The 20594-nt window shown below is 40.8% G+C and overlaps 1 protein-coding gene across 1 annotated transcript in view; it reads right to left on the reverse strand.

Moving 5' to 3' along the window:
• Positions 1-20594, reverse strand: part of LOC122806873 (tubulin monoglycylase TTLL3-like) — a 406187-nt gene that overhangs the window by 43722 nt on the left and 341871 nt on the right. Inside the window, exon 12 of the mRNA XM_044077644.1 lies at positions 9855-10098. Within this exon, the coding sequence (XP_043933579.1) occupies positions 9855-10098 (244 nt within the window). The remainder of the gene's footprint in view (positions 1-9854; positions 10099-20594) is intronic.

Raw genomic sequence — 20594 nt, forward strand, 5'->3', positions numbered from 1 at the left:
CCAAATAAAATATTTCTACTTTTATTAATTCCTGTCCACAATTTATTCTCTGGTTGATAAAAATATGCCTGACCTGTGTATAAAACTAGAAAGACTAAAAACATTTCTACTACCTATATCTTGCTATCCATATCTATAAGCAAGAGCTTCCAGTTTCTCATTTTTTGTATTATTTTTTGTTTAGTGTCTTCCAACATATCCTTAGCTGCAATAACCAATACATTTTTTTAATCCATATTGCTAAATACTTCATTTTTATCATGTCACCATAAATATGTGTATTGCTGGACCAATTCACATGTGGGTACATAGTTTATAGCTATTAGCCTTTGTTTAATATTTCTTAAATTTATATCCGGAAAAAAACATGGAACTGACTCAGAATATTCCACAACACTGAAATATCCTTTTCTGGTTCCATCAGGTACAAAGCAATATCATCTGAGAATAATGCCGACTTTTCTTGAACATGGTTTCAATTATCTCCTTGTGATTCTGTCCTGGTATTTCTGAGTCACTTATTCTCTTTACCAGTGGTTCTAAATATAACACAAATAACAAAGAGGAAAGGAGAAACCCCTGCTTGATTCTTCTGTTCAGACACACGTTATCAGAGAGGAACCCTCCCTCTTTGATTTTTGCCTCTGACCCCTCATATAGCCTTCTGATTAACCTTATTATTGTATTAGGAAATGTAAATGCTTCCATTGCCCTACTCATAAAATCCCAACTTCCTCTGTGAATGCTTTCCCTGCATCAAGATCTACCAATAACAGCTGTATTTTCTTACATTCTACTTCCTTTTGGATCATTATTGTTCTATTAATGTTGTCAAATGTTTGTTTCCATTCCATAAAACCACATTGGTCCATATCTATCAGTTTTGGCATCATCTTTGCCATTATAGACATAATTGTGGTTTAGAATTGAGATGGGCCTACATGAAGCTGGATCAGATGAGTCTTTACCTTCTTTAGGTATTACATCTGCCACACCTTTTTTTCCAGGATGATGGTACCTCCTCTCCTTTTAAAATATTGTTAAATAAAACTTTCCATATTTTTATCAGTTTCTTCCCTCCTAACTCCCAAACTTCTAATGGAATGCCATCTGATCCTGGAGACTTTCCTGTAGATTGGTTATGCATCATTATTTTTATCTCATCTCCTCCTAGTTCAACAGATATCTGTCACCTGCCTTTAACCTTGGCATTTTTAAGTCTTTCATAAATATTTCCAGTTGTACCTTTTTTGATTTCTCCACCTCTCTGCTTTATACAGATTGCCATAAAATTTCAGAAATATCTCTTAATACCTCTACAGGATCTCTAGTTATTTTTCTTGTTATAGGCTCCCTAAGTTTGGCAACAACCCTTTCTCCATTTGGTTGCCTGATCTGTTGTACCAAAAGTTTTTCTGCTATGGAATTATTATTGAAACACAGTTGCTTAGCAGCAATCTTTCTAAACTCATGCGTATTATCCAGGTACTCTATTATTTTATCTTTAACATTCTGCAATTACACGTCTTCTTGTTCTGTGAGATTTCCCTTATTTTGTAATACTTTTACCTTTATCAGTACCTCTAAATAATTTATATTACTTCTTACCAAGATCTCTTTTTCTTTTATTCCTGCTCTATTTTTAAACTTCAGTTTCATTTTATCCCATTTACTAGCTATAACTTCTGAAGAAATGTCTATCTTTCCCAATAACAGGATATGACAAATTAATTAGCATTAGAAATTTAATAATGACAGTTGCTGAGAAAATGATAACTAAGAAGTGCAAATCAAAACCTGAACCAATAGTTTCTCAATGAATACAATGAATGAGTTATAGAAGAGAGAAAGCAAAGCTGCAAAGAAATGATTTTGGCATAAATCTGCATTTAGACGGTTGCCACAGAATACATATAAGGCGTCACTGTAGTGAAATTTGGAATCAAGCAAGCCAGCATTCATTCTGTTGTGTAACTCTATTTTTAGCTGTTTATGTTAAGTGTGACAACTTCTTGTATGGTATTAAAAATACAAATATTTTGTCCAGCTTGCTATGGTCTCATTACTGCAGACTAAGGTCGGTTGCCAAAATTAGAAGTAAGAAAAGAGGGTCTGAAGAAAAGGGATATTGCCTTTTGAAAGTTTCAGATCTGGAAGTACCTGCTTGCTCAATGAAGATATTTGCCACAACAAACCAAATACCAAATATTGATAGACAAGAATGAAGTAACTCATATCTTTTATTTTTTCATTATGTCTATTGTATAAATTATATGTATCATCAAAAGTGACGAGCTGAATTTAATGAATACAGCTTTGCATGTGGATGTACATTGGAATTATGAATCAAGTCTGTCATACATGAAATGATACTGCACCAACTGATCCCTAGAATTTAGAAAAGGGCTCACTGCTTCTGTTAATTGCCTACTACATGTTGGTCAATTATCGACATGGTGTGAAAATATGATTCACAGACAGCTATGGCCATAACATGAAAAACCTCATTACCGGCTCATTAGAATGTCTCTGAATCACACTTTAACACTCTCACCTTCAGATGTGAAAGTGGTAGTGACCTTCCAAGCAACCCAAGCATCACGTTGGCAAAAGCATCCCATACTCACACGCATGTACCCACACTCACTAAGACAAACATATGTACAAATACACACATCAACAAACAAGCCCACCCACAATAAGTAACAGTCATAGAATCATTTATCCACTTATCTACATGCATTCTACAACACACAACACACACACACACACACACACACACACACACACACACACACACACACACACACACACACACACACACACACACACACAAACACATGCTCCTGGAGGTTCATCATGTTCCTTCAGGCAGGTATGAATAAGTACACATGCATAGGCACACTAACACCCCTCCCCCTCCACATACAAATACCTTGCTTGAATTTACCTGCATTGGTCTATGACTGCTTCCTTAGACGTGCATGGTGACTGCTGCTTTTGATGCCATTCACTTTTACCATAAGTAGTGAAATATTATGTGGCTGAGCAATTCTCTTAATTGCTTGGCAGTGTAAATCGTGAGCCACTGGTATTTCCAGGGGAGAGCACATAACTAAACAGCATTAGCCACTGGCTCAGACTGCTGCCCTGTCATGTAGCGCTGCCTGTGAGACTGCTCTCCACACTAAGGCCTTCACTATTGGGAAATCTCACTGGAAAGCAGTCTAAGAATAGAAAGGCATATCATGAGGGAAAAATAGATGTTTCAAGGCTTCTCTTTCACAGTAAGATTTCTGAATCCCAGCCAGTATATTTCTCTCTAGTGATTGTTTATTTCCAGATGTACTATACAGCTGTATTGCTTGTGAATTTATTTATATAAAGGATGTAAAGGCTAGAAAATTAGTTATTTTAAAAAGTTTTTTTTATCCCACCTAAACTGTGATTTTATGATGGAAAAATGAGAACTCCAATCAGTAAAAAATGGCACACATTAGAAGTCTATATTTCTTAGTTTTAGAAAAGGTCCTTTTATTCAGTCAACTTAGATTCTACAAACATACAAAACATGCTGTTGATTGTGGATCTTACTTCATTGCTAATGCATAGTTTTGTAACTGGTTCTGATATTAAGAGGTTAGGAGTTATGCTCTGCTCTGGCAGGGTATGTTCTCACAGTCTGTAATATGTTGTACTGGGTGGATTGGCACAGCTACACCTACCCTCTCAGCACTGGGGAGAGTAGGTACTGTTAGAGCTACCCATTCTATGGCAGAAGTGGAGGTATTGTCTTAAACCTATTCTATATATGCATACAAACTGGTTATTACCTCACCCTTATTCTACCTGCTCATTTCATGTATTAAAATACTGATCACCCATATATTGTTCAAGGTTATTTTTGGACATTTATAAACAGACATTTTAATTTTTTTTAATTTTCTTTGATCATTTAGTCAAGACTCCTAGCCATCATTTTATCCTATCTGTTTTAGCTGTTGCAGCTTAAAGCTGTACTGGTTTGTTTCTTATTGTATATTTGCCAAGTATAATTTTCTGTTCTTAAACAAGTATAAGCCGACATTTATTCTAACCCACCACAGCAAACTAACCTTGATATTACTTAGTATTCTGTACATCTCAGACATCTCTGAGCTGTAGAGGAATCAAGCCCTGACTGCACACCAGCTGACCAATGGTCATTTAGTAGGCCAGACACTAAGGGGCCAGCAGGGGATGGAGAGGGATGGGAGTGAGTGTTCAATGCCTGTACAAGCCATCTACAAGTAAAACTGTTGAAATTGTACTGTTCCAGCAGCACATTCTGGGAAAATACCCAGAAGTGTGACTCCATGAATAGGGACCCAAGAAGTGTAAGCCCATTCAAGGAGCAGCTGCACTCCAGCCAGTCAAAGCAGATGTGTGTCTACATGTCCACAATGAGTTCATCATAACAGGTTATTGTACTATACAAACTAGAAGAACATATGAAAAATACCACTGAAGCCAAGGATAATGGCCTGTAGCCAGAAAACTCTCAAATCCCTCCCCTTTCTCTAATACCGGCCTTGCAAATATGAGGGTTCCAGTCAGGTGAATCCCCACTGGAGAAATGGGACTCCCCCTCTTTAGGATAATATGCAGTGCAGCAGTCACAGAAGCTGGTAGAATACGGACCGATGGTTTGCCAAAAGATCTAGATACGCTGCTAAAGGACAAAAAATAAAATATTAAAAAGGTACATTTAATTGCCTTATTCTTTCATCAAACTATAGCATTTTTTCTGGAATTTTCTCCACCAGATGGCTACCTTGTGCTTGTCCCATCTACTCCATTCTGTATTAGAAAGGCAACATGGACGTTACCCATGTTTACGCCTTCTCCCTGTCCACCAGGCTGCCTGCAGTAGTTCAGCACAGAAAGACTGGCTTTTTCTAGCATACAGTACAAAAATACTTTGCAGGAGTTGGATTACTCATCTTCTTACGGATGTGTTTGGTATTCAAGCATTCCAGGGATGGTTATACTTTCTTCTCATTGTAAGCAATATGACACAAGTGTTTAGAGCACAAACACTAGGGAAAAAAATGTGTTCATTTATTGATCCATCTGATGTTTGAGTTGATTCTCAGCTTGTCTACACATGAGCATGTCTGTAGTCACTCTACTGAGTTAAAATGTGAGCTTGTGACTAAATCAGTACTGACGTTGCCAACTACCTAACTCCCTATGTGGAGCCTGACATCTGGATTCATATCTTGAGCACTGCTTGTTTAAAATCTGGTATATGTTCAGGTTACATTTAGTCAATCTGGATCTGAGCACTGAAAGAAAATACCTCTCAAATTTCTCAGTGCAAGAAATTGGGACAAAGTCAAAAAATAATGGGGGGGGGTGGAGGCTCAAAATCAAGACAGATTTTAAATATTGCTCTTATAAATTTGGAAAGTTGCTAGAATAACAGATTTTAAATTAGTGAGCATTTTCTGAAGGGTATGACGTCTGAAACTCAAATGTCTGTCATTATTTAGTCCATCAATCCTCAATATGTTGCCAGAGAACCACACATTTTATAAGTAACAGACAAAATTAACCTGGTGAACTTGGTTATCCTGAGGCAGTGTAGCAACTGCCTCATGTACACTGACAACCCTCTCCTCTTACCTTCCAACACTCAGACTTGCAAGAGATGCACTTATATATCCAAATTGGAAGCCCCGCACTCTCCAGCCAAGACCTGAAAAGCTGGTCAAGAGGAGAAGGTCAACACTTGCACCACACCACATGGAACACATAGCCCTCCAGAACACACATGAGCACTGCCTTCACATAAAAACACAAACCACAGACCAACCTTCGCAGAGGCTCTCAATAAAAATCTACCCAAGCAGCAGAGACCTCCAAGGCAGAAACACACTTGACCACCACAACACAACACTTATAATGAGACACATAACTCTCCTAAACAGTGCGCCACTGAACCAAAGCCCCCAAGGCAAAACAGCATGCCCAACACACTAGTCATAGGTGACTCGATAGTGAGGCACACTGATGTCCCACTCACTAGGTTGAATAAGGAGAAAGTAACAGTCAGCTGCCTGTCAGGTGCAAGGATCTGCCACATAATGCATGCACTCAGGTCCCTCAACAACAGGTACCAATATGACTCTGTCATTGTACATGTGGGTGTGAATGACCTGAGACATACCTCCCTGGACTACATGAAAAAAGACATGGAGGAGCTCTTGGATTATGTAGCCCAGGTGGGTATGACTCTAGCCCTGAGCAGTATCTTACCATCACCCAGAATGATACCACAGTACAAGCAGAAAATGACTGATTTCAACAATTGGCAAAGTTTCTGGTGTTATTCAAAAGGGATCCAGTATCTGTCTGCCTGGGATGACATGACTGACAGACCTCGATGCTTTGCCAGAGATGGCCTGCATCTGTCACCCCTGGGCTTCCAGATACTGGCCAAGGCTCTTGCCACCCCTGTAGTGCCTTTTTTAGGCAGTGTTCCAAAGACCAAATTACCACTGTAACAGCTACTAACAAATGCAATCTGAGGGTCATGTTGCTCAATGCTAGAAGTCTAAATCTCAAAATGCACTTCTCAAGGCACTCCTTAAAATGGAGAACATTGACATTTGTGCTGTAACAGAGACCTGGTTCAAGGCAGCAGAAAGCACCCCTGCACTACCAGGCTATAACTCATTCCACACCTTTTGGCCCCAGAACTTGAACCAAAGCTCCAAAGGTGGTGGTGCTTCCATATTCATAAAGAATGCACACAACTCCAGACTGGTAGCCCAACATAATGCATCAGGGATACTTCAGGTGCAGCTAATACTGGGTAAGACAGCGATTCAGGTCGTAGCCTGCTATAGGTCCCCAACCATGTCCCAAGACTCGCACTCCACTTTCCTAAGCACACTGGAGAATATTAGGGTCCAACCTAACACTCTCTTACTAGATGACTTCAACTACCCCTCCATTAACTGGGTAAACTACTCATGTATGAATATACTTGCCCAACGTTTCCTGGAGTTCACTAATTCCAATGCCCTGGACCAGCTTGTTCTTACCCCCACTAGAGGTAGCAACATCCTTGGCCTGGTCATTACTAACATAGGTGACCATTGCTCAACACCAATAGTCAGCTCCTCCCTGGTTATATCCGACCACAAACTAATCACCTCGGAAATCCACCCCCCCCCCCCCGCAAAGGTAATCATCATGAAAAACTTCTCCAAAGCTAACTTTAGGCTCCTAAAAACAGAGGTGGCTAACTTCATGGCACCCATGCAAATGGAGAATAGTTGTGTGACCACAGAATCATACACCAATGCACTGTACGAACACGTACACAAATACATGGATCTCACTAATAGAACCAAGATGCTCTTCTCCAAAAAAGGAAGCCAATCTGGTGGCCCCCTGCTATAAACAAACTTTACAACAGAAGGAAGAAATTAATGTGGAATAAGGTGAAGTCCCAAGACTGGAAAAACTCCCTTATCAGCCTCAACAAAAAGTTGAGATCCCTCATCAAATCCTCTAAAGCTAGCTATAAAAACAGAATTGCAGCAGATAGTAAAGACAACCACAAGGCCTTCTATAGTTATGTAAAGAATCTCCATGGCAATACCCAGATTTGCTCTGAGCTACTGCACAATGGTACCTCTTATACCAAGCCAAAAGATATTGTCAGTATATTGGCCAACAGATTCAGTGCCAACTTTACCCCTCCCCCCAAAGGACCAATCACAATCTCAGTAGACTGCCAGGCACCCAGTATTACTGCTGCACAGATTGAAACAGCACTGTCCAAGGCCAAGAATACAGCTTCTATGGGACCTAACAATATCCCTGGTTATGTTCTACATGAATTACAGAGTGAAGTGGCACCTCACCTGTGTGCCTTGTTCAGTCACAGCTTCATCTCAGGCTTTGTCCCTAATGAATGGCACACTACTACAGTCATCCCTCTCCACAAAGAGGAGCAACTACACACCCTGGGAACTATCGCCCCATTAGCCTGACGAGTCTGATATGCAAAGCTATGGAACGCATCATCATGGACCTAATAAACAAGGATATAGGGAATCTCCAAACTCTGGATCCCACACAGTTTGGTTTTGTGAAGGGTAGATCATGCCTGCTCAACTTGGTCGACTTCTTTGAGTCAGTCACCAGAGCTGTGGATGAAGGCAAGGTGTTTCATACAGCCTACCTTGATCTGGCCAAGGCTTTTGATACCATTCTCCAGTCAGGAATCATAGAAAAACTCACTAAGCTTGGCATCAACCCCTATATCACTAGATGGTTTGCAAACTGGCTCATAGATAGAGCCCACAGTGTGAAAGTAGCTGACTCCAAGTCAGACTGCCAACTAGTCATGAGTGGAGTCTCACAGGGTTCGGTCCTAGGTCCTCTCCTGTTTGGTATCTACTTTTCTGAAGTCCAGGCCAACACAAAGGGACTCTGGCTGACAAAGTTCGCAGACTATTGCAAGTTGGGAGCTATTATTAACTCCCCAAGTGATGTTGACATCCTACAGAATGGCCTCACTGAGACCAACGACTGGTGTCAGAACCATGGCCTTAAACTCAATGCCAAAAAATGTGTCGTCATCCCCTTTGGGAAAAACCCATTTCCCATGAATTACCACATTGATGGTAGTCCACTGAACACAGAAGGCGTTATAAGAGATCTGGGAACACAGGTTGACAGCAACCTCTCTTTTGATCACCACATTGCCACTGTGGTCAGAAAGTCCTTCTATGTGGAACATCTCAGTACTAAGGGTTTTGCATCCAGGAAGAAAGAGGTCATTGTCTCCCTCTACTCTTCCCCCATTAGGCCAGTCATCGAGTACAATGCCCCATTTGGCATGTACCTCACTAGACACTTGCAATAACTGGAGAGACCGCAAAAGTACCTCACAAAAAGGATCCTAGGCCTTAAACACTTGTCCTATATGAACAGACTCAAAAAACTCCAGCTATTCTCTGTCTCATATCACCTACCTAGAGTTGATCTCTGCTTGACTTACAAAGTCATGTCTGACCCAGCTCTTTTAGAAATGCTACATCTAAAGAAATCCTAATCCCTCCGCACCACATGCTCCAGAGACTTCAACCTCATTACCACAATTAACAGAAGACGCTGGAGGAACAGTTTCATAACCCAGAGACTGCCCATGCTATGGAACAGACTTTCCATACATGTCAAGCAGAGCACCTCGCTAACCCTCTTCAAGAGAAATCTTGATGAGTGAATGGAAAACAGAAAATTCACCCTGGGGATAACTCCAGTGGCTCTACTCGACAAAGGCACTGGGAACTAAGGTCAGGTGGCACTATGCCAGGGTAATCCTATGGCTAGGCTTGTAAAGGCCCAAGGGCCATTAGTCTAGTACACACCTATGAACCTATGAAAAATATGACTCAAAAATATGGACATTCTGCAACAATATTGACAGTTGAGAGGCATGGGCCAAACCCAGATCCTGTGCACTTAATTTGGAAACTTTTTCCCCTATGATCATCAATCACATGACAATGGTATAGCAATTTGTTTACTTTTGGCAGACAGGGGCTTTATTTTTAGAAAAGGAACACTTAAACCATATGGAATACCAAGAGTTAAGTCCAGATCTTTGTAGATAAGGAACCAGGCATATTCTAATGTCCCTAACAGTAACTCAAGGGCTAGATGCAAATATAGTTATTAAATGAAGGCAGCGAGAAGTTCAGTTAACAACCCCTTCTACAAATTGAATTAATAGCCCACTCCAGCAGTGGAACTAATCTAGCAGGGCTAGATGCAATATCAGCGACACTTACAGGTCAAGGTTGTGTAAAGAATATGGTTGCGTAGAAAAGCGCAGGTAACAGTCAAGGTAGAACCATATGGTTAAAGGATTCCAGTCAGTAACAAGGAACCATTGCCTTATGTCAAACTTGGTTCCATAGATGAGTAGAGGTCGTTCTATGTACTTCTGGACCACCCACTTTCCATCCTTCATAATCATTGGATCACAGTCCACGAGCTTCAGGATCTCCTCTTTGCGGTTCATGCAGATGATGCCTACAGGGAAAGTAAAGAAAAAGAGAAAACACAGAAAAATAAGTACAACATGGAAATGCAGAAAGCAAGAAGTCAGCATCCTCTCCTAAGCAGAACAAAATTCACTGCAGCAAGACTTATCACCTTAGTTATGCTATCCTGTGTAAATACATGAACTTCAGGCAACTTCTGATGCAGCTCAAAAGAGACATTATCTACACTTAAGTTTTGATAATGTTATTATTTTTACTTATGTATTTCTGTCACTGTTACACCAACCTATGATCCTAGGATTGTCCCTACCTTGGGCCACCCCCTCTTCGTTCATTCATCTGTAGTTAGATGTGACTTAGATATCTCTTTGTATTGTGGCAGGACAAATGTATCTGATCTAAGGCCCTACTATTTCAGAGTTGCATATGTTCTGCTTTTAAGGTGATACTCTTGCATTAAGACCTCCATTTGTACTATCACAAGACAGCAGTAGCTGAGCTATGGCCCTGTTCTCCCAAGGGCTGCACATGTAGTGCCTCCAAGGTGAGAAACTTGGTAGTGTATCTTTGCAAAATGACTGCACTACAGGGCAAAAAGCAGGTGACCCAAACTTCGTCTGGTCCCCACAGTGAGGTATTTTATTGCTGTGGCCTTCCTTAATCCCTACCAAAGGTAGTGACCTGCTAAACACTTTCAGTCACTTGGACAGCTAAGGCCAGACTGTCTGCAACATGGTTAAGCATTATGTATGTCTGTGTTAGCCTGCATTAGTGGCATAGAGGGATAAACCACTGACTATGGCCCAAATGAACTGAGTTTGAAAAGCAGCTCAGGTGCTTGATGCACAGACTGGGTGGATGAGCATGCCCATCCTAGAGAGGATGGTAATGGTTCCTGGCCAGCCACTCACTGCTTAAAACATGTAGGTGGGCAGGGGTGGATATGGATTAGGGGCAGTTAGGGAAGAATTAGGGCATGGCCACCCAAGTTGGTAATGGTAAGCTTTTCCTGTGCATATGAAGGTGTATGCATGCACAGATAGTGGGGCATGAAGGTGTACGCATGCACAGATAGTGGGGCATAGGTGGTCCTCCTTGTGAAGACACAAAGGCCCACATCACCATCAAGAGGAGGATTTAGAGCCATAAATATAAAACACCCTCACTTGCCAGGATGCTGGTCAGCTGAGCACAAATGTCCTGAAATCTGTGAGGGCAATGATCCCTCCAAACAGCTCATGCTAGTGGATCTGGGGGGATTCCACACCATGAGAATGTTCTTACTGCTAAGGGACCTACTGGGCTCAAATTCATTTGACAGAGTTTTGATGATGGGCATGGCAATAGGGAAAAAAGCATCTAGTGAAATAATTCTATATTTGTATGCCATATTTCTGAGGCCAGGCATGGTGCTGGCAAATAAATCCGGGCATAAAATGTTCCAAACGTTCAATAAAGGTATATGAGCCATAGCTGCAGAGGAATTCCTCAGGTCTATCAAGTGATCTTTTAGGGCGTTTCCTGACAAGTGCATAATTTTACTAAATCTAATACCAACAGGTCTCTAATGCTGTTTGTGTCACATTTTGTCACTTAATTAGCTGTTACTAATGGGCTGCAAGGGTAATGGATACATGTGGTGAGTAGCCCTTATACAAAATGTGTTTTGTCATATAAATAAATTCTGAATAGCTTTTGGTGGACAAATGACAGTACCACAGAATAAAATGTAATGGTATTATCATATGTTGTACTTTTCACAGGTTGTGACACCCTACACCCCAATACACAAGTCCAAAAGGTTTTAAACCAGCCTAGAGGTTGACTGTATATCATGACTGCAATGCTATTTATTTTATTTATTTATTCAGTTTGATAACTGGGTTAGAACACTGATCCAAATGGAACTATGTCAGTCTCAGCCCAGACATATACTACCCACATCTCTGTAGGCCTTTCATGATCGACTGTAGAGACACAACATGCATTCTATTAGTAACTTTCATGAAGAGAAGAGCAGACTGTTTTGTACGCATTCATTATAGGGTGGTATCACTTATTTGGCTCAAGAGCATTAAATATCCCTGCATCAAGCACATATAGGCAACACAGTGTTCGCTGTGCTGCCTCTCAGCTCCAGAATCTCTTTTTTTCTAGGTGTTTCCCTATCCCTCCTGCATGCAGGTCGTGAGCCACCACCCATCAGATTGGAGTCCATTCATTCCTTAGAAGTGACGAACCTCTCCCTCTGATCTCCAGGGCAGGAACTGTGCTAAAGGCAGCCTTCAAGTAGTTAATAATAACCATTTCTCTGCTGCACTATTTATAGACCTATCAAAAGCCTTTGATATGGTTAACCATAACATACTTCTTGAAAAACTTAACAACCTCCCTCTAAGCTCACATTCCTTACAGTGGTTTAGAAGCTATCTCGAAAACAGGCAACAAGCAGTACTTTGGGAAAACAACCTATCATCCTTACTCCATGTAAATATTGGGGTTCCACAAGGCTCTATCCTTGGACCCCTTCTTTTCTCATTATTTATCAATGATCTTTATCTGAATGTGCCACAAGCGACCTGCATCCAATATGCAGATGACTCCACTCTGATCTGCTCAGATACAGACATTCCCTCTCTTCAGTCCATCACCCAAACAACCTTCCATAATGTTGAAATATGGTTTATGCAGCACTGCCTCCTCCTTAACCCCAAAAACAAAGCTACTGCTCTTTACTCCTACAAATAAATCTCCTACACCTTTCTTTACCATCTCCTCTAATAATGCTACCTGTATAAACCCTGAAAACCACTGACTACTAGGTGTAACCATTGATAACCAACTGAACTTTGAGGAACAAATAAACACTTCTATTAAAGCTGTTAATAAAAAACTTGGGTCACTCTATAGAATTAAAGCCTTCCTGAACCCAGTAGCCAGGAAAACTATTGCACAAACCCACCTTCTCTCCACCTTTTATGCTTCAGCTATATTTACCATACTTTCTAAAAATAACATTAACAAGCTCTCTACCTGTTATAACAGTATAGCTAGATTCATTAATGCTACACCCTTAGAACTCACCATTGTCACAACCTTAAACAACTAAACTGGCTAGAACTAAATAATCACCTATTGTATCAACAATTACTCATCATTCATAAGGCTCTCTATTTCCGAAAATACTCCCAGCCTTGCATACCTCATTTCTCCATATAAGAACCTAACCACACTTCTCTGCAAATAAGTTCCTAGTATCCATAACTAAATCATACAATAAAGCTGGGGATGCTTTATTTGCTAATTCCATTGAAAATATGGAATCAACTCCCCAGAATATAACTAGTCTGGGGTCTACCTCTTTATTCAAAAACAAATCAAAGAACATCTTATTTCACATTGGCTATGTCCCTGTACCAATCCCACTGAAACATAGTCTAAATACAACTAATTTTTGTCCTCTCTAAGCCCCTACCTGATGCCTTCTGGAGATGAGATATAATCATAAGTAATGCCTTAAATTACTCTATCCTTAGTGTTTTACAGCCTACTATGTTACTAGTGGAACTAGACTTGTACATTTGAAATTTGTTTGTTGTCCCCTCTTGTAATGTAAGAATGATAAGTTACTGAAATGTTATTGCCTTACCTCTCTTGTACCTTTTAGAAATCTATGTAGAAAAATGTTTGCTTTAGTCATATTTATCACAGTAATTTTTTTTGCTTTATTCATATTCATCACTGTAATTTTTAACTGTACTGGAGCTTTTCTCCCCGGGCCTCTACTGTAAACGGATATATATCCAGCTAGACTAGCCCGGTCAACAAATGTAAAATAAAAAAAATAAATAAAATAAATAAAAAAAATTCTCTAGCCAGTATCCTAGCTATGAGACCATTTTGTATGGATGGTTCTAGCTTCCTCCTTTTTGGGTGGTGTTATGGAAACCTACTGCATTGTACTGATTATCAATGTCCATCTAACAGCATGATACATGTTCCCCTGCATGTGACTGACATTGGCTTGGGTAGCCACACCCATATCCATCCCCACACCAGCCCCTGCCCATTGACTTTGCCCCTGTCCTCAAGCAGGGATCATGCCCAGGAATAGAGGTGTAAAACTGGTCAGGACTCTGCCCTATCCCCCTCAGAATGTCCATGCCCATCCTCTCCTGTCATGCCAGCAAACACCGAAGCAGCTAATCAAACCTAGTTCACTTTGCCAGTAGTCAAGGCTTTATCTCTCTATGCTACCAGTCTGGCCCAGAGCCATGTTTTTCATCCTGGTTTCTGGGTGCATTATTTATGTAGTTTGCATATTCTGCCTGCATCTGTAAGGATTTTCTTTGAGTATTATGGTCTCTTTCCAGATCCACAAAACACCTGTCACACAAATTACATGTATGGAAATATAATATAGACGTTAAATAAAAATTTATAAGTGAGCTAATTAAGAAGGCAACTAACCCACTGTAGTGTAGGATTGTTATATTAATGGCTACCAATGTAGCAACCTCTGGTATGGGAATTTCAGTACATATGATTTGTTTGTTTGTTTGTTTGTGTCTTTCGGCTTTTTCCCGGTTAGGGGTCGCCACAGCAGAACTCCGGTCCGCTAATGATTGGCAGTTGATTTTTACGTACTGGCTTACCAGGCCTGATGCACAACCTTCAACGAAGGTACGCCCATTCACGCATGTCTCCACGCAGAAGATGCTCTAGCTGAGAATACTTTTATAAATAAATCTCCCCTTGTTTTTTGTACTGAGGAACTTTTTCTTCTTGAAGTGTCCCAGTGAGGAAGCCTTCATAGTTGTGGGATTTATCTGGTTAGCAATAATGAAATAATCAATAAAACATTGTTATCTTATTTATCAGCATAAACAATGTGTAAATTAATTAATTAATTCATTCATTCATTCATTTCCTGATACCCACTTTATCTTATTCAGGGCTACAAAAGAGCTGATCCCTAATTCTGCAAAGATTGAGCATATGGGAGTCAATCAGTCCTTGAGAAGTTGAGAAGGTGTCAGTCCCTCACAGGACACACATACATCTATAGGCAATTTGATGGGTCACTGATTTACCTAAAGGCATGTCTTTGGATGTTGGAGAAAATTGGATCAACCAGCAAAAATTCACATGTACACAGTGGGAACATGCAAAGTCCACACAGAAGGTATCATAGTACCAAACCAGAGAAACATGTTATATGAGGTGGAAACATTTACCGCTACACCATTGTGCCTCCTTCAAATTCATTCACAAGGCATATATTGATATTTCTTTAATGCTTGGTATAAAACCACAGATACATAAAGTTTATAGTATCAGATAAGTTACGAGTATGGAAGTGTGGTACAGAAATGACAGAAAAAGGTATAAATAAGCTAGTAAAAATGGCAACTGTAATCATAGTGATATATGGCTATTATGCTACTAGTTACCCAGTTATAGAATTCTGGTACAATAATATCAATGCATGTACCGTGCATCTTTAAGTTGTTTTATGGATACGGGCAGAGGGGCTTGGCGTACAATCTGAAATGTCTCGCTTCACCTCTGTTATAAGATATCCACTGTGCACTATACAAAAGATACTATGTGCATGATACTAGGGCCTTTCTGTGCATACAATGGTGATCCAGTGTGTACTATATTAGGGAAGTGACATCCATTATATTAGGGTCCTGTTGGGCACTATACTAGACACCTGTTATGATGCACTATACCATGGGCCCACTACAGTAATAGAGATCCACTGTGTACCGCAAAGGTCTAACTGTGCATAATAATAGAAACCTGTCACCATGCACTATACTCTGAGTCCACTATATGGCATGCTGGTGGTCAGATGAGGACAGTATTAGGTATTTATTGTGCACTGCACTAAGGCGTGGCTGTGTACTGCAGTATATTAGCAGACCACTGTGCACTACACTGAGGTCTGACTGAACACTATACTAGACACCTGCTCTTCAGTAGATTAATAGACCAGTATGCACAGCACAAAGGGCCCACTTTACATTAAACAAGAGACCTGCTGTGTAGTATATTGGACTCACTGTGCCATATGCTACAGATGTAATGTACATAGTGCTATGGTCCCACTGCATACTATACAAGGGATCCACTTTGCAAAATGTTATTGACTTGATATATGCTGTAGATGAATCCCTCTATGCACTGTACTAGACACCAACAGTGCACTGTGTTAGAGACCTGATGTACACTACACTAGACATCACTGCACACCATACTATGGATTTACTGTGCACTGCACTGGAGCCCCACTGTACATTTTAACTAAGGGCCCACTCTGTGCAGTCATGGGAACATACTGCATACTAACCCAGAGATCTGTGTGTACTATACCAACGAAAACAATACACCCTAGATCAGGGGCCCACTGTGCAATACAAAAGAGACCTGCTGTGTACTATACTCAAGACCCATTGTACGGTATCCTAGGAATCTACTGTGTACTACATTACTGACATGCTGTGCTCAACACTATGACACACTGTGCAGTACAGCAGAGACTTGAGCACTATATTTGAAACTCAGCACTTGGTATACTAAGAGCATATTGTGCACTGTACAACAGACTCACTCTGCAGAGTACTAGAGCCTGCTATGCACTATACTGATTAATAACTATGCACTATACTAGGGACCCACTGTCAGTATACTAAGAACCCAATGAACAAGCATAATATGGTCCTTCTATGCACTGCACTGGGGGTCTGCAGTGCACTACAATAGGGATCCAGTGTGCACTATACTCAGAATTTACTGTACAGTACAGAAGAGACCTGTTATGTATTACACCTGAGATTCAGTGTGTACTTAGAACAATGTTAGAGACACACTACAGACTATGCCAGGGAGCCATTGCCTGCCTAAAACTTGAAACATCAGGGAGGTAAAATAAAGTAGCAGACACCAACTGCATGTAGCTAACGTAATCAGCATACATTTCAGATTGTACAATTATTATTGGATACCAGACCATATGGCATACTTTTTGAACTCTGTTGCAGATGTCAGGCACTAAACATCTTAAACATATTTGCATTGCATTCCCTTGTTTCAAGATTTAAAAGTACCTACTTTATTTACTTTTGAGACAAATTATAAATATAGGTATTTAATAACAAAGCATGTTTGTGCATTCTAAACTGCATTTCCGAGCATTGTTTCAGTAGAACACATATCAGTACGCTATATGTTTTCTCAAAAGGCAAGGACATTTCAATACTCTAATATGCTTCAGTTGGTGCTTCAATGTTTTATATGCTAAAATCAAAACACTTTATTGGTAAAATAGCACATTATCACAATGCAATTCAATAAGCACTCTGATTTTTGATACTCTCTGAGTACCTTGCTGGCTTTCTGAACAATATTCCATACTTGGACTATTTCAGGAAGTCTGTGATCTGCACTTCAAATGTCGATGTAATAGAAACTGCTAAATATAAGTCCCCGTGAGAATGTCTATAGGATGTCCTGGACTCTGATGACCAATCTTTCGCTCTCCTGCTGTTGATCTTGGAAAAGTCTCTTGGGTCATCTTTTCAGATATCTCTCTGGACATTTTTCTATCTCTTTTTTTGAAAGAATCTTGACAACATTGCCTGCATTTGATACTGTCTCTTTGGCACATATTCATTACAAAAAGTCTCCAAATTTTTTGTCAGAAGCTTTCCGTCTCAGTACAAGTAACAAAAAATCTGGCTTCATTGCACTGTTTCTCAACCACTCTTTGTGTTGCTTTTCCATGGACCTTATCTGTACTCTTCCTCTCTTTCTCTTGTTAGAGAAGGCAGCCATCTTGCTCTTTAAGTATTGCAGTATTTTCTCTACACCGCTTTTCTTTCAGCATCTTCTTAACTGACATCAGGTTGCCGGGCTGTAGCAAGGAAGAACAGGTAAGCATTCTATGCTTTACTTTATTTTTTACCAGCATTGTTCCAGTGGTCTAGTGGCTTAGTTTTAGGGGATAGCCCCATGTGATATTTATACAGTTCCAGCTCATTTTCTGTATTTTTATCTTATATACTATTCACTTTGTATGTATCCTCAACACAAACTCTGCATACAAATAACTCATTTGCCCTTCTGCTGTAATATACACAATGACTTTTACTATTAATTCATTCCTTTCATTTTACATACCTTAGGAAATTCCCTTACTCTTTTCTACATTTTGCTTGCTATATGGTTAACAAAAGGATGTGAAGAAAATCATAGGATCACAGGAACTTACTAGGCTGTTGGCCCTGAGGCCCTTATAATCCTAGCCAAGAGTTTAGCCCATGTTTAGACAAGTCAGCACCCGATGCCCCTGTCCAGCAGGGACACTGGTGGAATCCCAGGGATGTATTTTCTGTTTCCCATCCAATTATCCAGGTTGCTCTTAAAGGGGATAATGATGCACTCTGCTTGACATGTAGAAGGAGTCTATTCCACAAATGGGGAATTCTCTGGAACACAAATCTGACCTGCCAACAAGTCGTATTGATGTCACAGACCAGGTTGAGACCACGTGTGTGGGTTAGCCAAGTGGAGCTTGACTTGTGGATATGCAGCAGTCCCATCAAGGCGCGGTACGAGATCGCCTTGTATGGCAGACAGAGTTCACCTCTGAGGAGTCTGTATGAAACTGAGTAGAGAGATAGGGCCTTTAGCCTAACTGTGCAGGGTAGATTTTTGAGGCCCTGGATTCTCCTGGTGAGGAACCTCTGTGGTGTCTCCTGCTGCTGCATGTGCTTTGTGAGGTACATGCCGAACAGGACATTGTACTCAATAATGGGGCTTATAAGGAAAGAATGCAAGGATTATGACCTCCTTGTCCCTGGATGAGATACCCTTAATTATGAGGTGGGCCATGTAGAAAGTTTTCCTTACAACGGAAGCAACATGGTGGTCAAAATTTAGGTTGCTATCAATCTGGGTGCCCAAATACCTCATGACTGATTGCATGCTTAGGAAGTTATTAATGTTATAATTTGTGGGGACGTCACTCTCCCCAAATGGGATGATGATGCATTTTTGGTATTCAGCTTGAGGCCATGTTTCTGGCACCAGTCATTTGCTTCGGTGAGACCCTCTTTGAGGATGCCCACATCACTAGAGGAATTGATAACAGCCCCCAGCTTGCAGTCATCTGCCATAGCCCACTGGTTTTGGCCTGCACCTCAGAAAAGTACATCCCAAATAACAGAGGCCTCAAGATTGAACCCCAGGGAACACTGCTCATTACTGGTCAACTGCTTGAGGTGGCTTCGCTTATTTTGACTAGGTGGGTTCGATCAGTGAGCAAGTTAGCTACCCATCTGGTAACATACAGATTGATGCCTAGCTGAGAGAGTTTATCTATTATGCCTGAGTAGGGAATAGTGACAAAGGCTTTGGCCGGGTCAAGGTAGGCAGTGTGCACTGTCATCCCCTCATCCATGGCTTTGGTGACTGTCTCAAAGAAGTCGACCAAATTTAACAGACATGACCTCCCCTTGATGAAGCCAAACTGTGTGGGATCAAGTATTTGCAGGTTGCCAATGTCCTTGTTTATGAGGTCCATGATAATCCATTCCATGGCCTTGCAGTTCAGGCTAGTTAGGATGATGAGTCTATAATTTCTCGAATTGGTGGATGCTCCATCTTTGTGCAAAGGGATGACAGTGGCTGTCCTCCACTCAGCTGGGATAAAGCCGGTACTCAGGCTTTGGTTGAATAGGGTGCCTAATGGTGCTGCAAGTTCCTGCCTAAGTTCATGTAGAATGCAGCCTGGGATGTTATCAGTTATGATGGAGGCTGTATTTTTGACTTTGAGAGAACAATAATGACCTGTTCCCTAGATATAAGAGGAAGGGGGCAGGTACTGTGGATGTCCTGATTTACTGATGAGGGGGACAGAGGGGTGAAGTTTTCACTGAATCTGTCAGCCAGCAAGTTTGCTATATCTATGGCATTGGTATATGTGGTGTCCTTGACCACTAGTTCTGAACAGATCCGGTGCTTCCTTTGAGACTGAGGACATATGTGAAGGCCTTATGATTGTCTCTAGTAGATGTGGCCAATTTGGACTCAATGTTTGCTTTGGAGGATTTCGTTAGGGCTCTTATTTGCAAATTCAGGCTAAGGAGAGATTGCTTCCAGTTGGGCACCTGCTCCTTCTTGATCCTGGACAGCAATTTTTTGTTATAGAGTTTATTTATTGCAGAAGTCCACCAGACAGGCATACTCTTACTTGCAGAGGATGATTTAGTCCTGCCAGGTATTAGTTATTCCATGCTTGTATACTGCTATGGTGTAGTTTTGCATACTGGTGCCAGTTTCTAGAGAGGGGGAGGGGGTTGTGAAGCTATTTATACCATCCCTCAGGAGGCTGTAATCAGCTTTGGAGAAGTTTTTTTGTTTGACCCTAACTAGAGGGGGTTCAGGGGAGATGGTGACTTCAAAAGTGACCGCTTTATGGTCGGATCTTACCAGGGAGGATGATACTACAGGGAT

Source organism: Protopterus annectens, chromosome 7.part0 (genome assembly GCF_019279795.1).
Source record: "Protopterus annectens isolate FY-2018-M chromosome 7.part0, PAN1.0, whole genome shotgun sequence".
Taxonomy (NCBI): Eukaryota; Metazoa; Chordata; order Ceratodontiformes; family Protopteridae; genus Protopterus; species Protopterus annectens.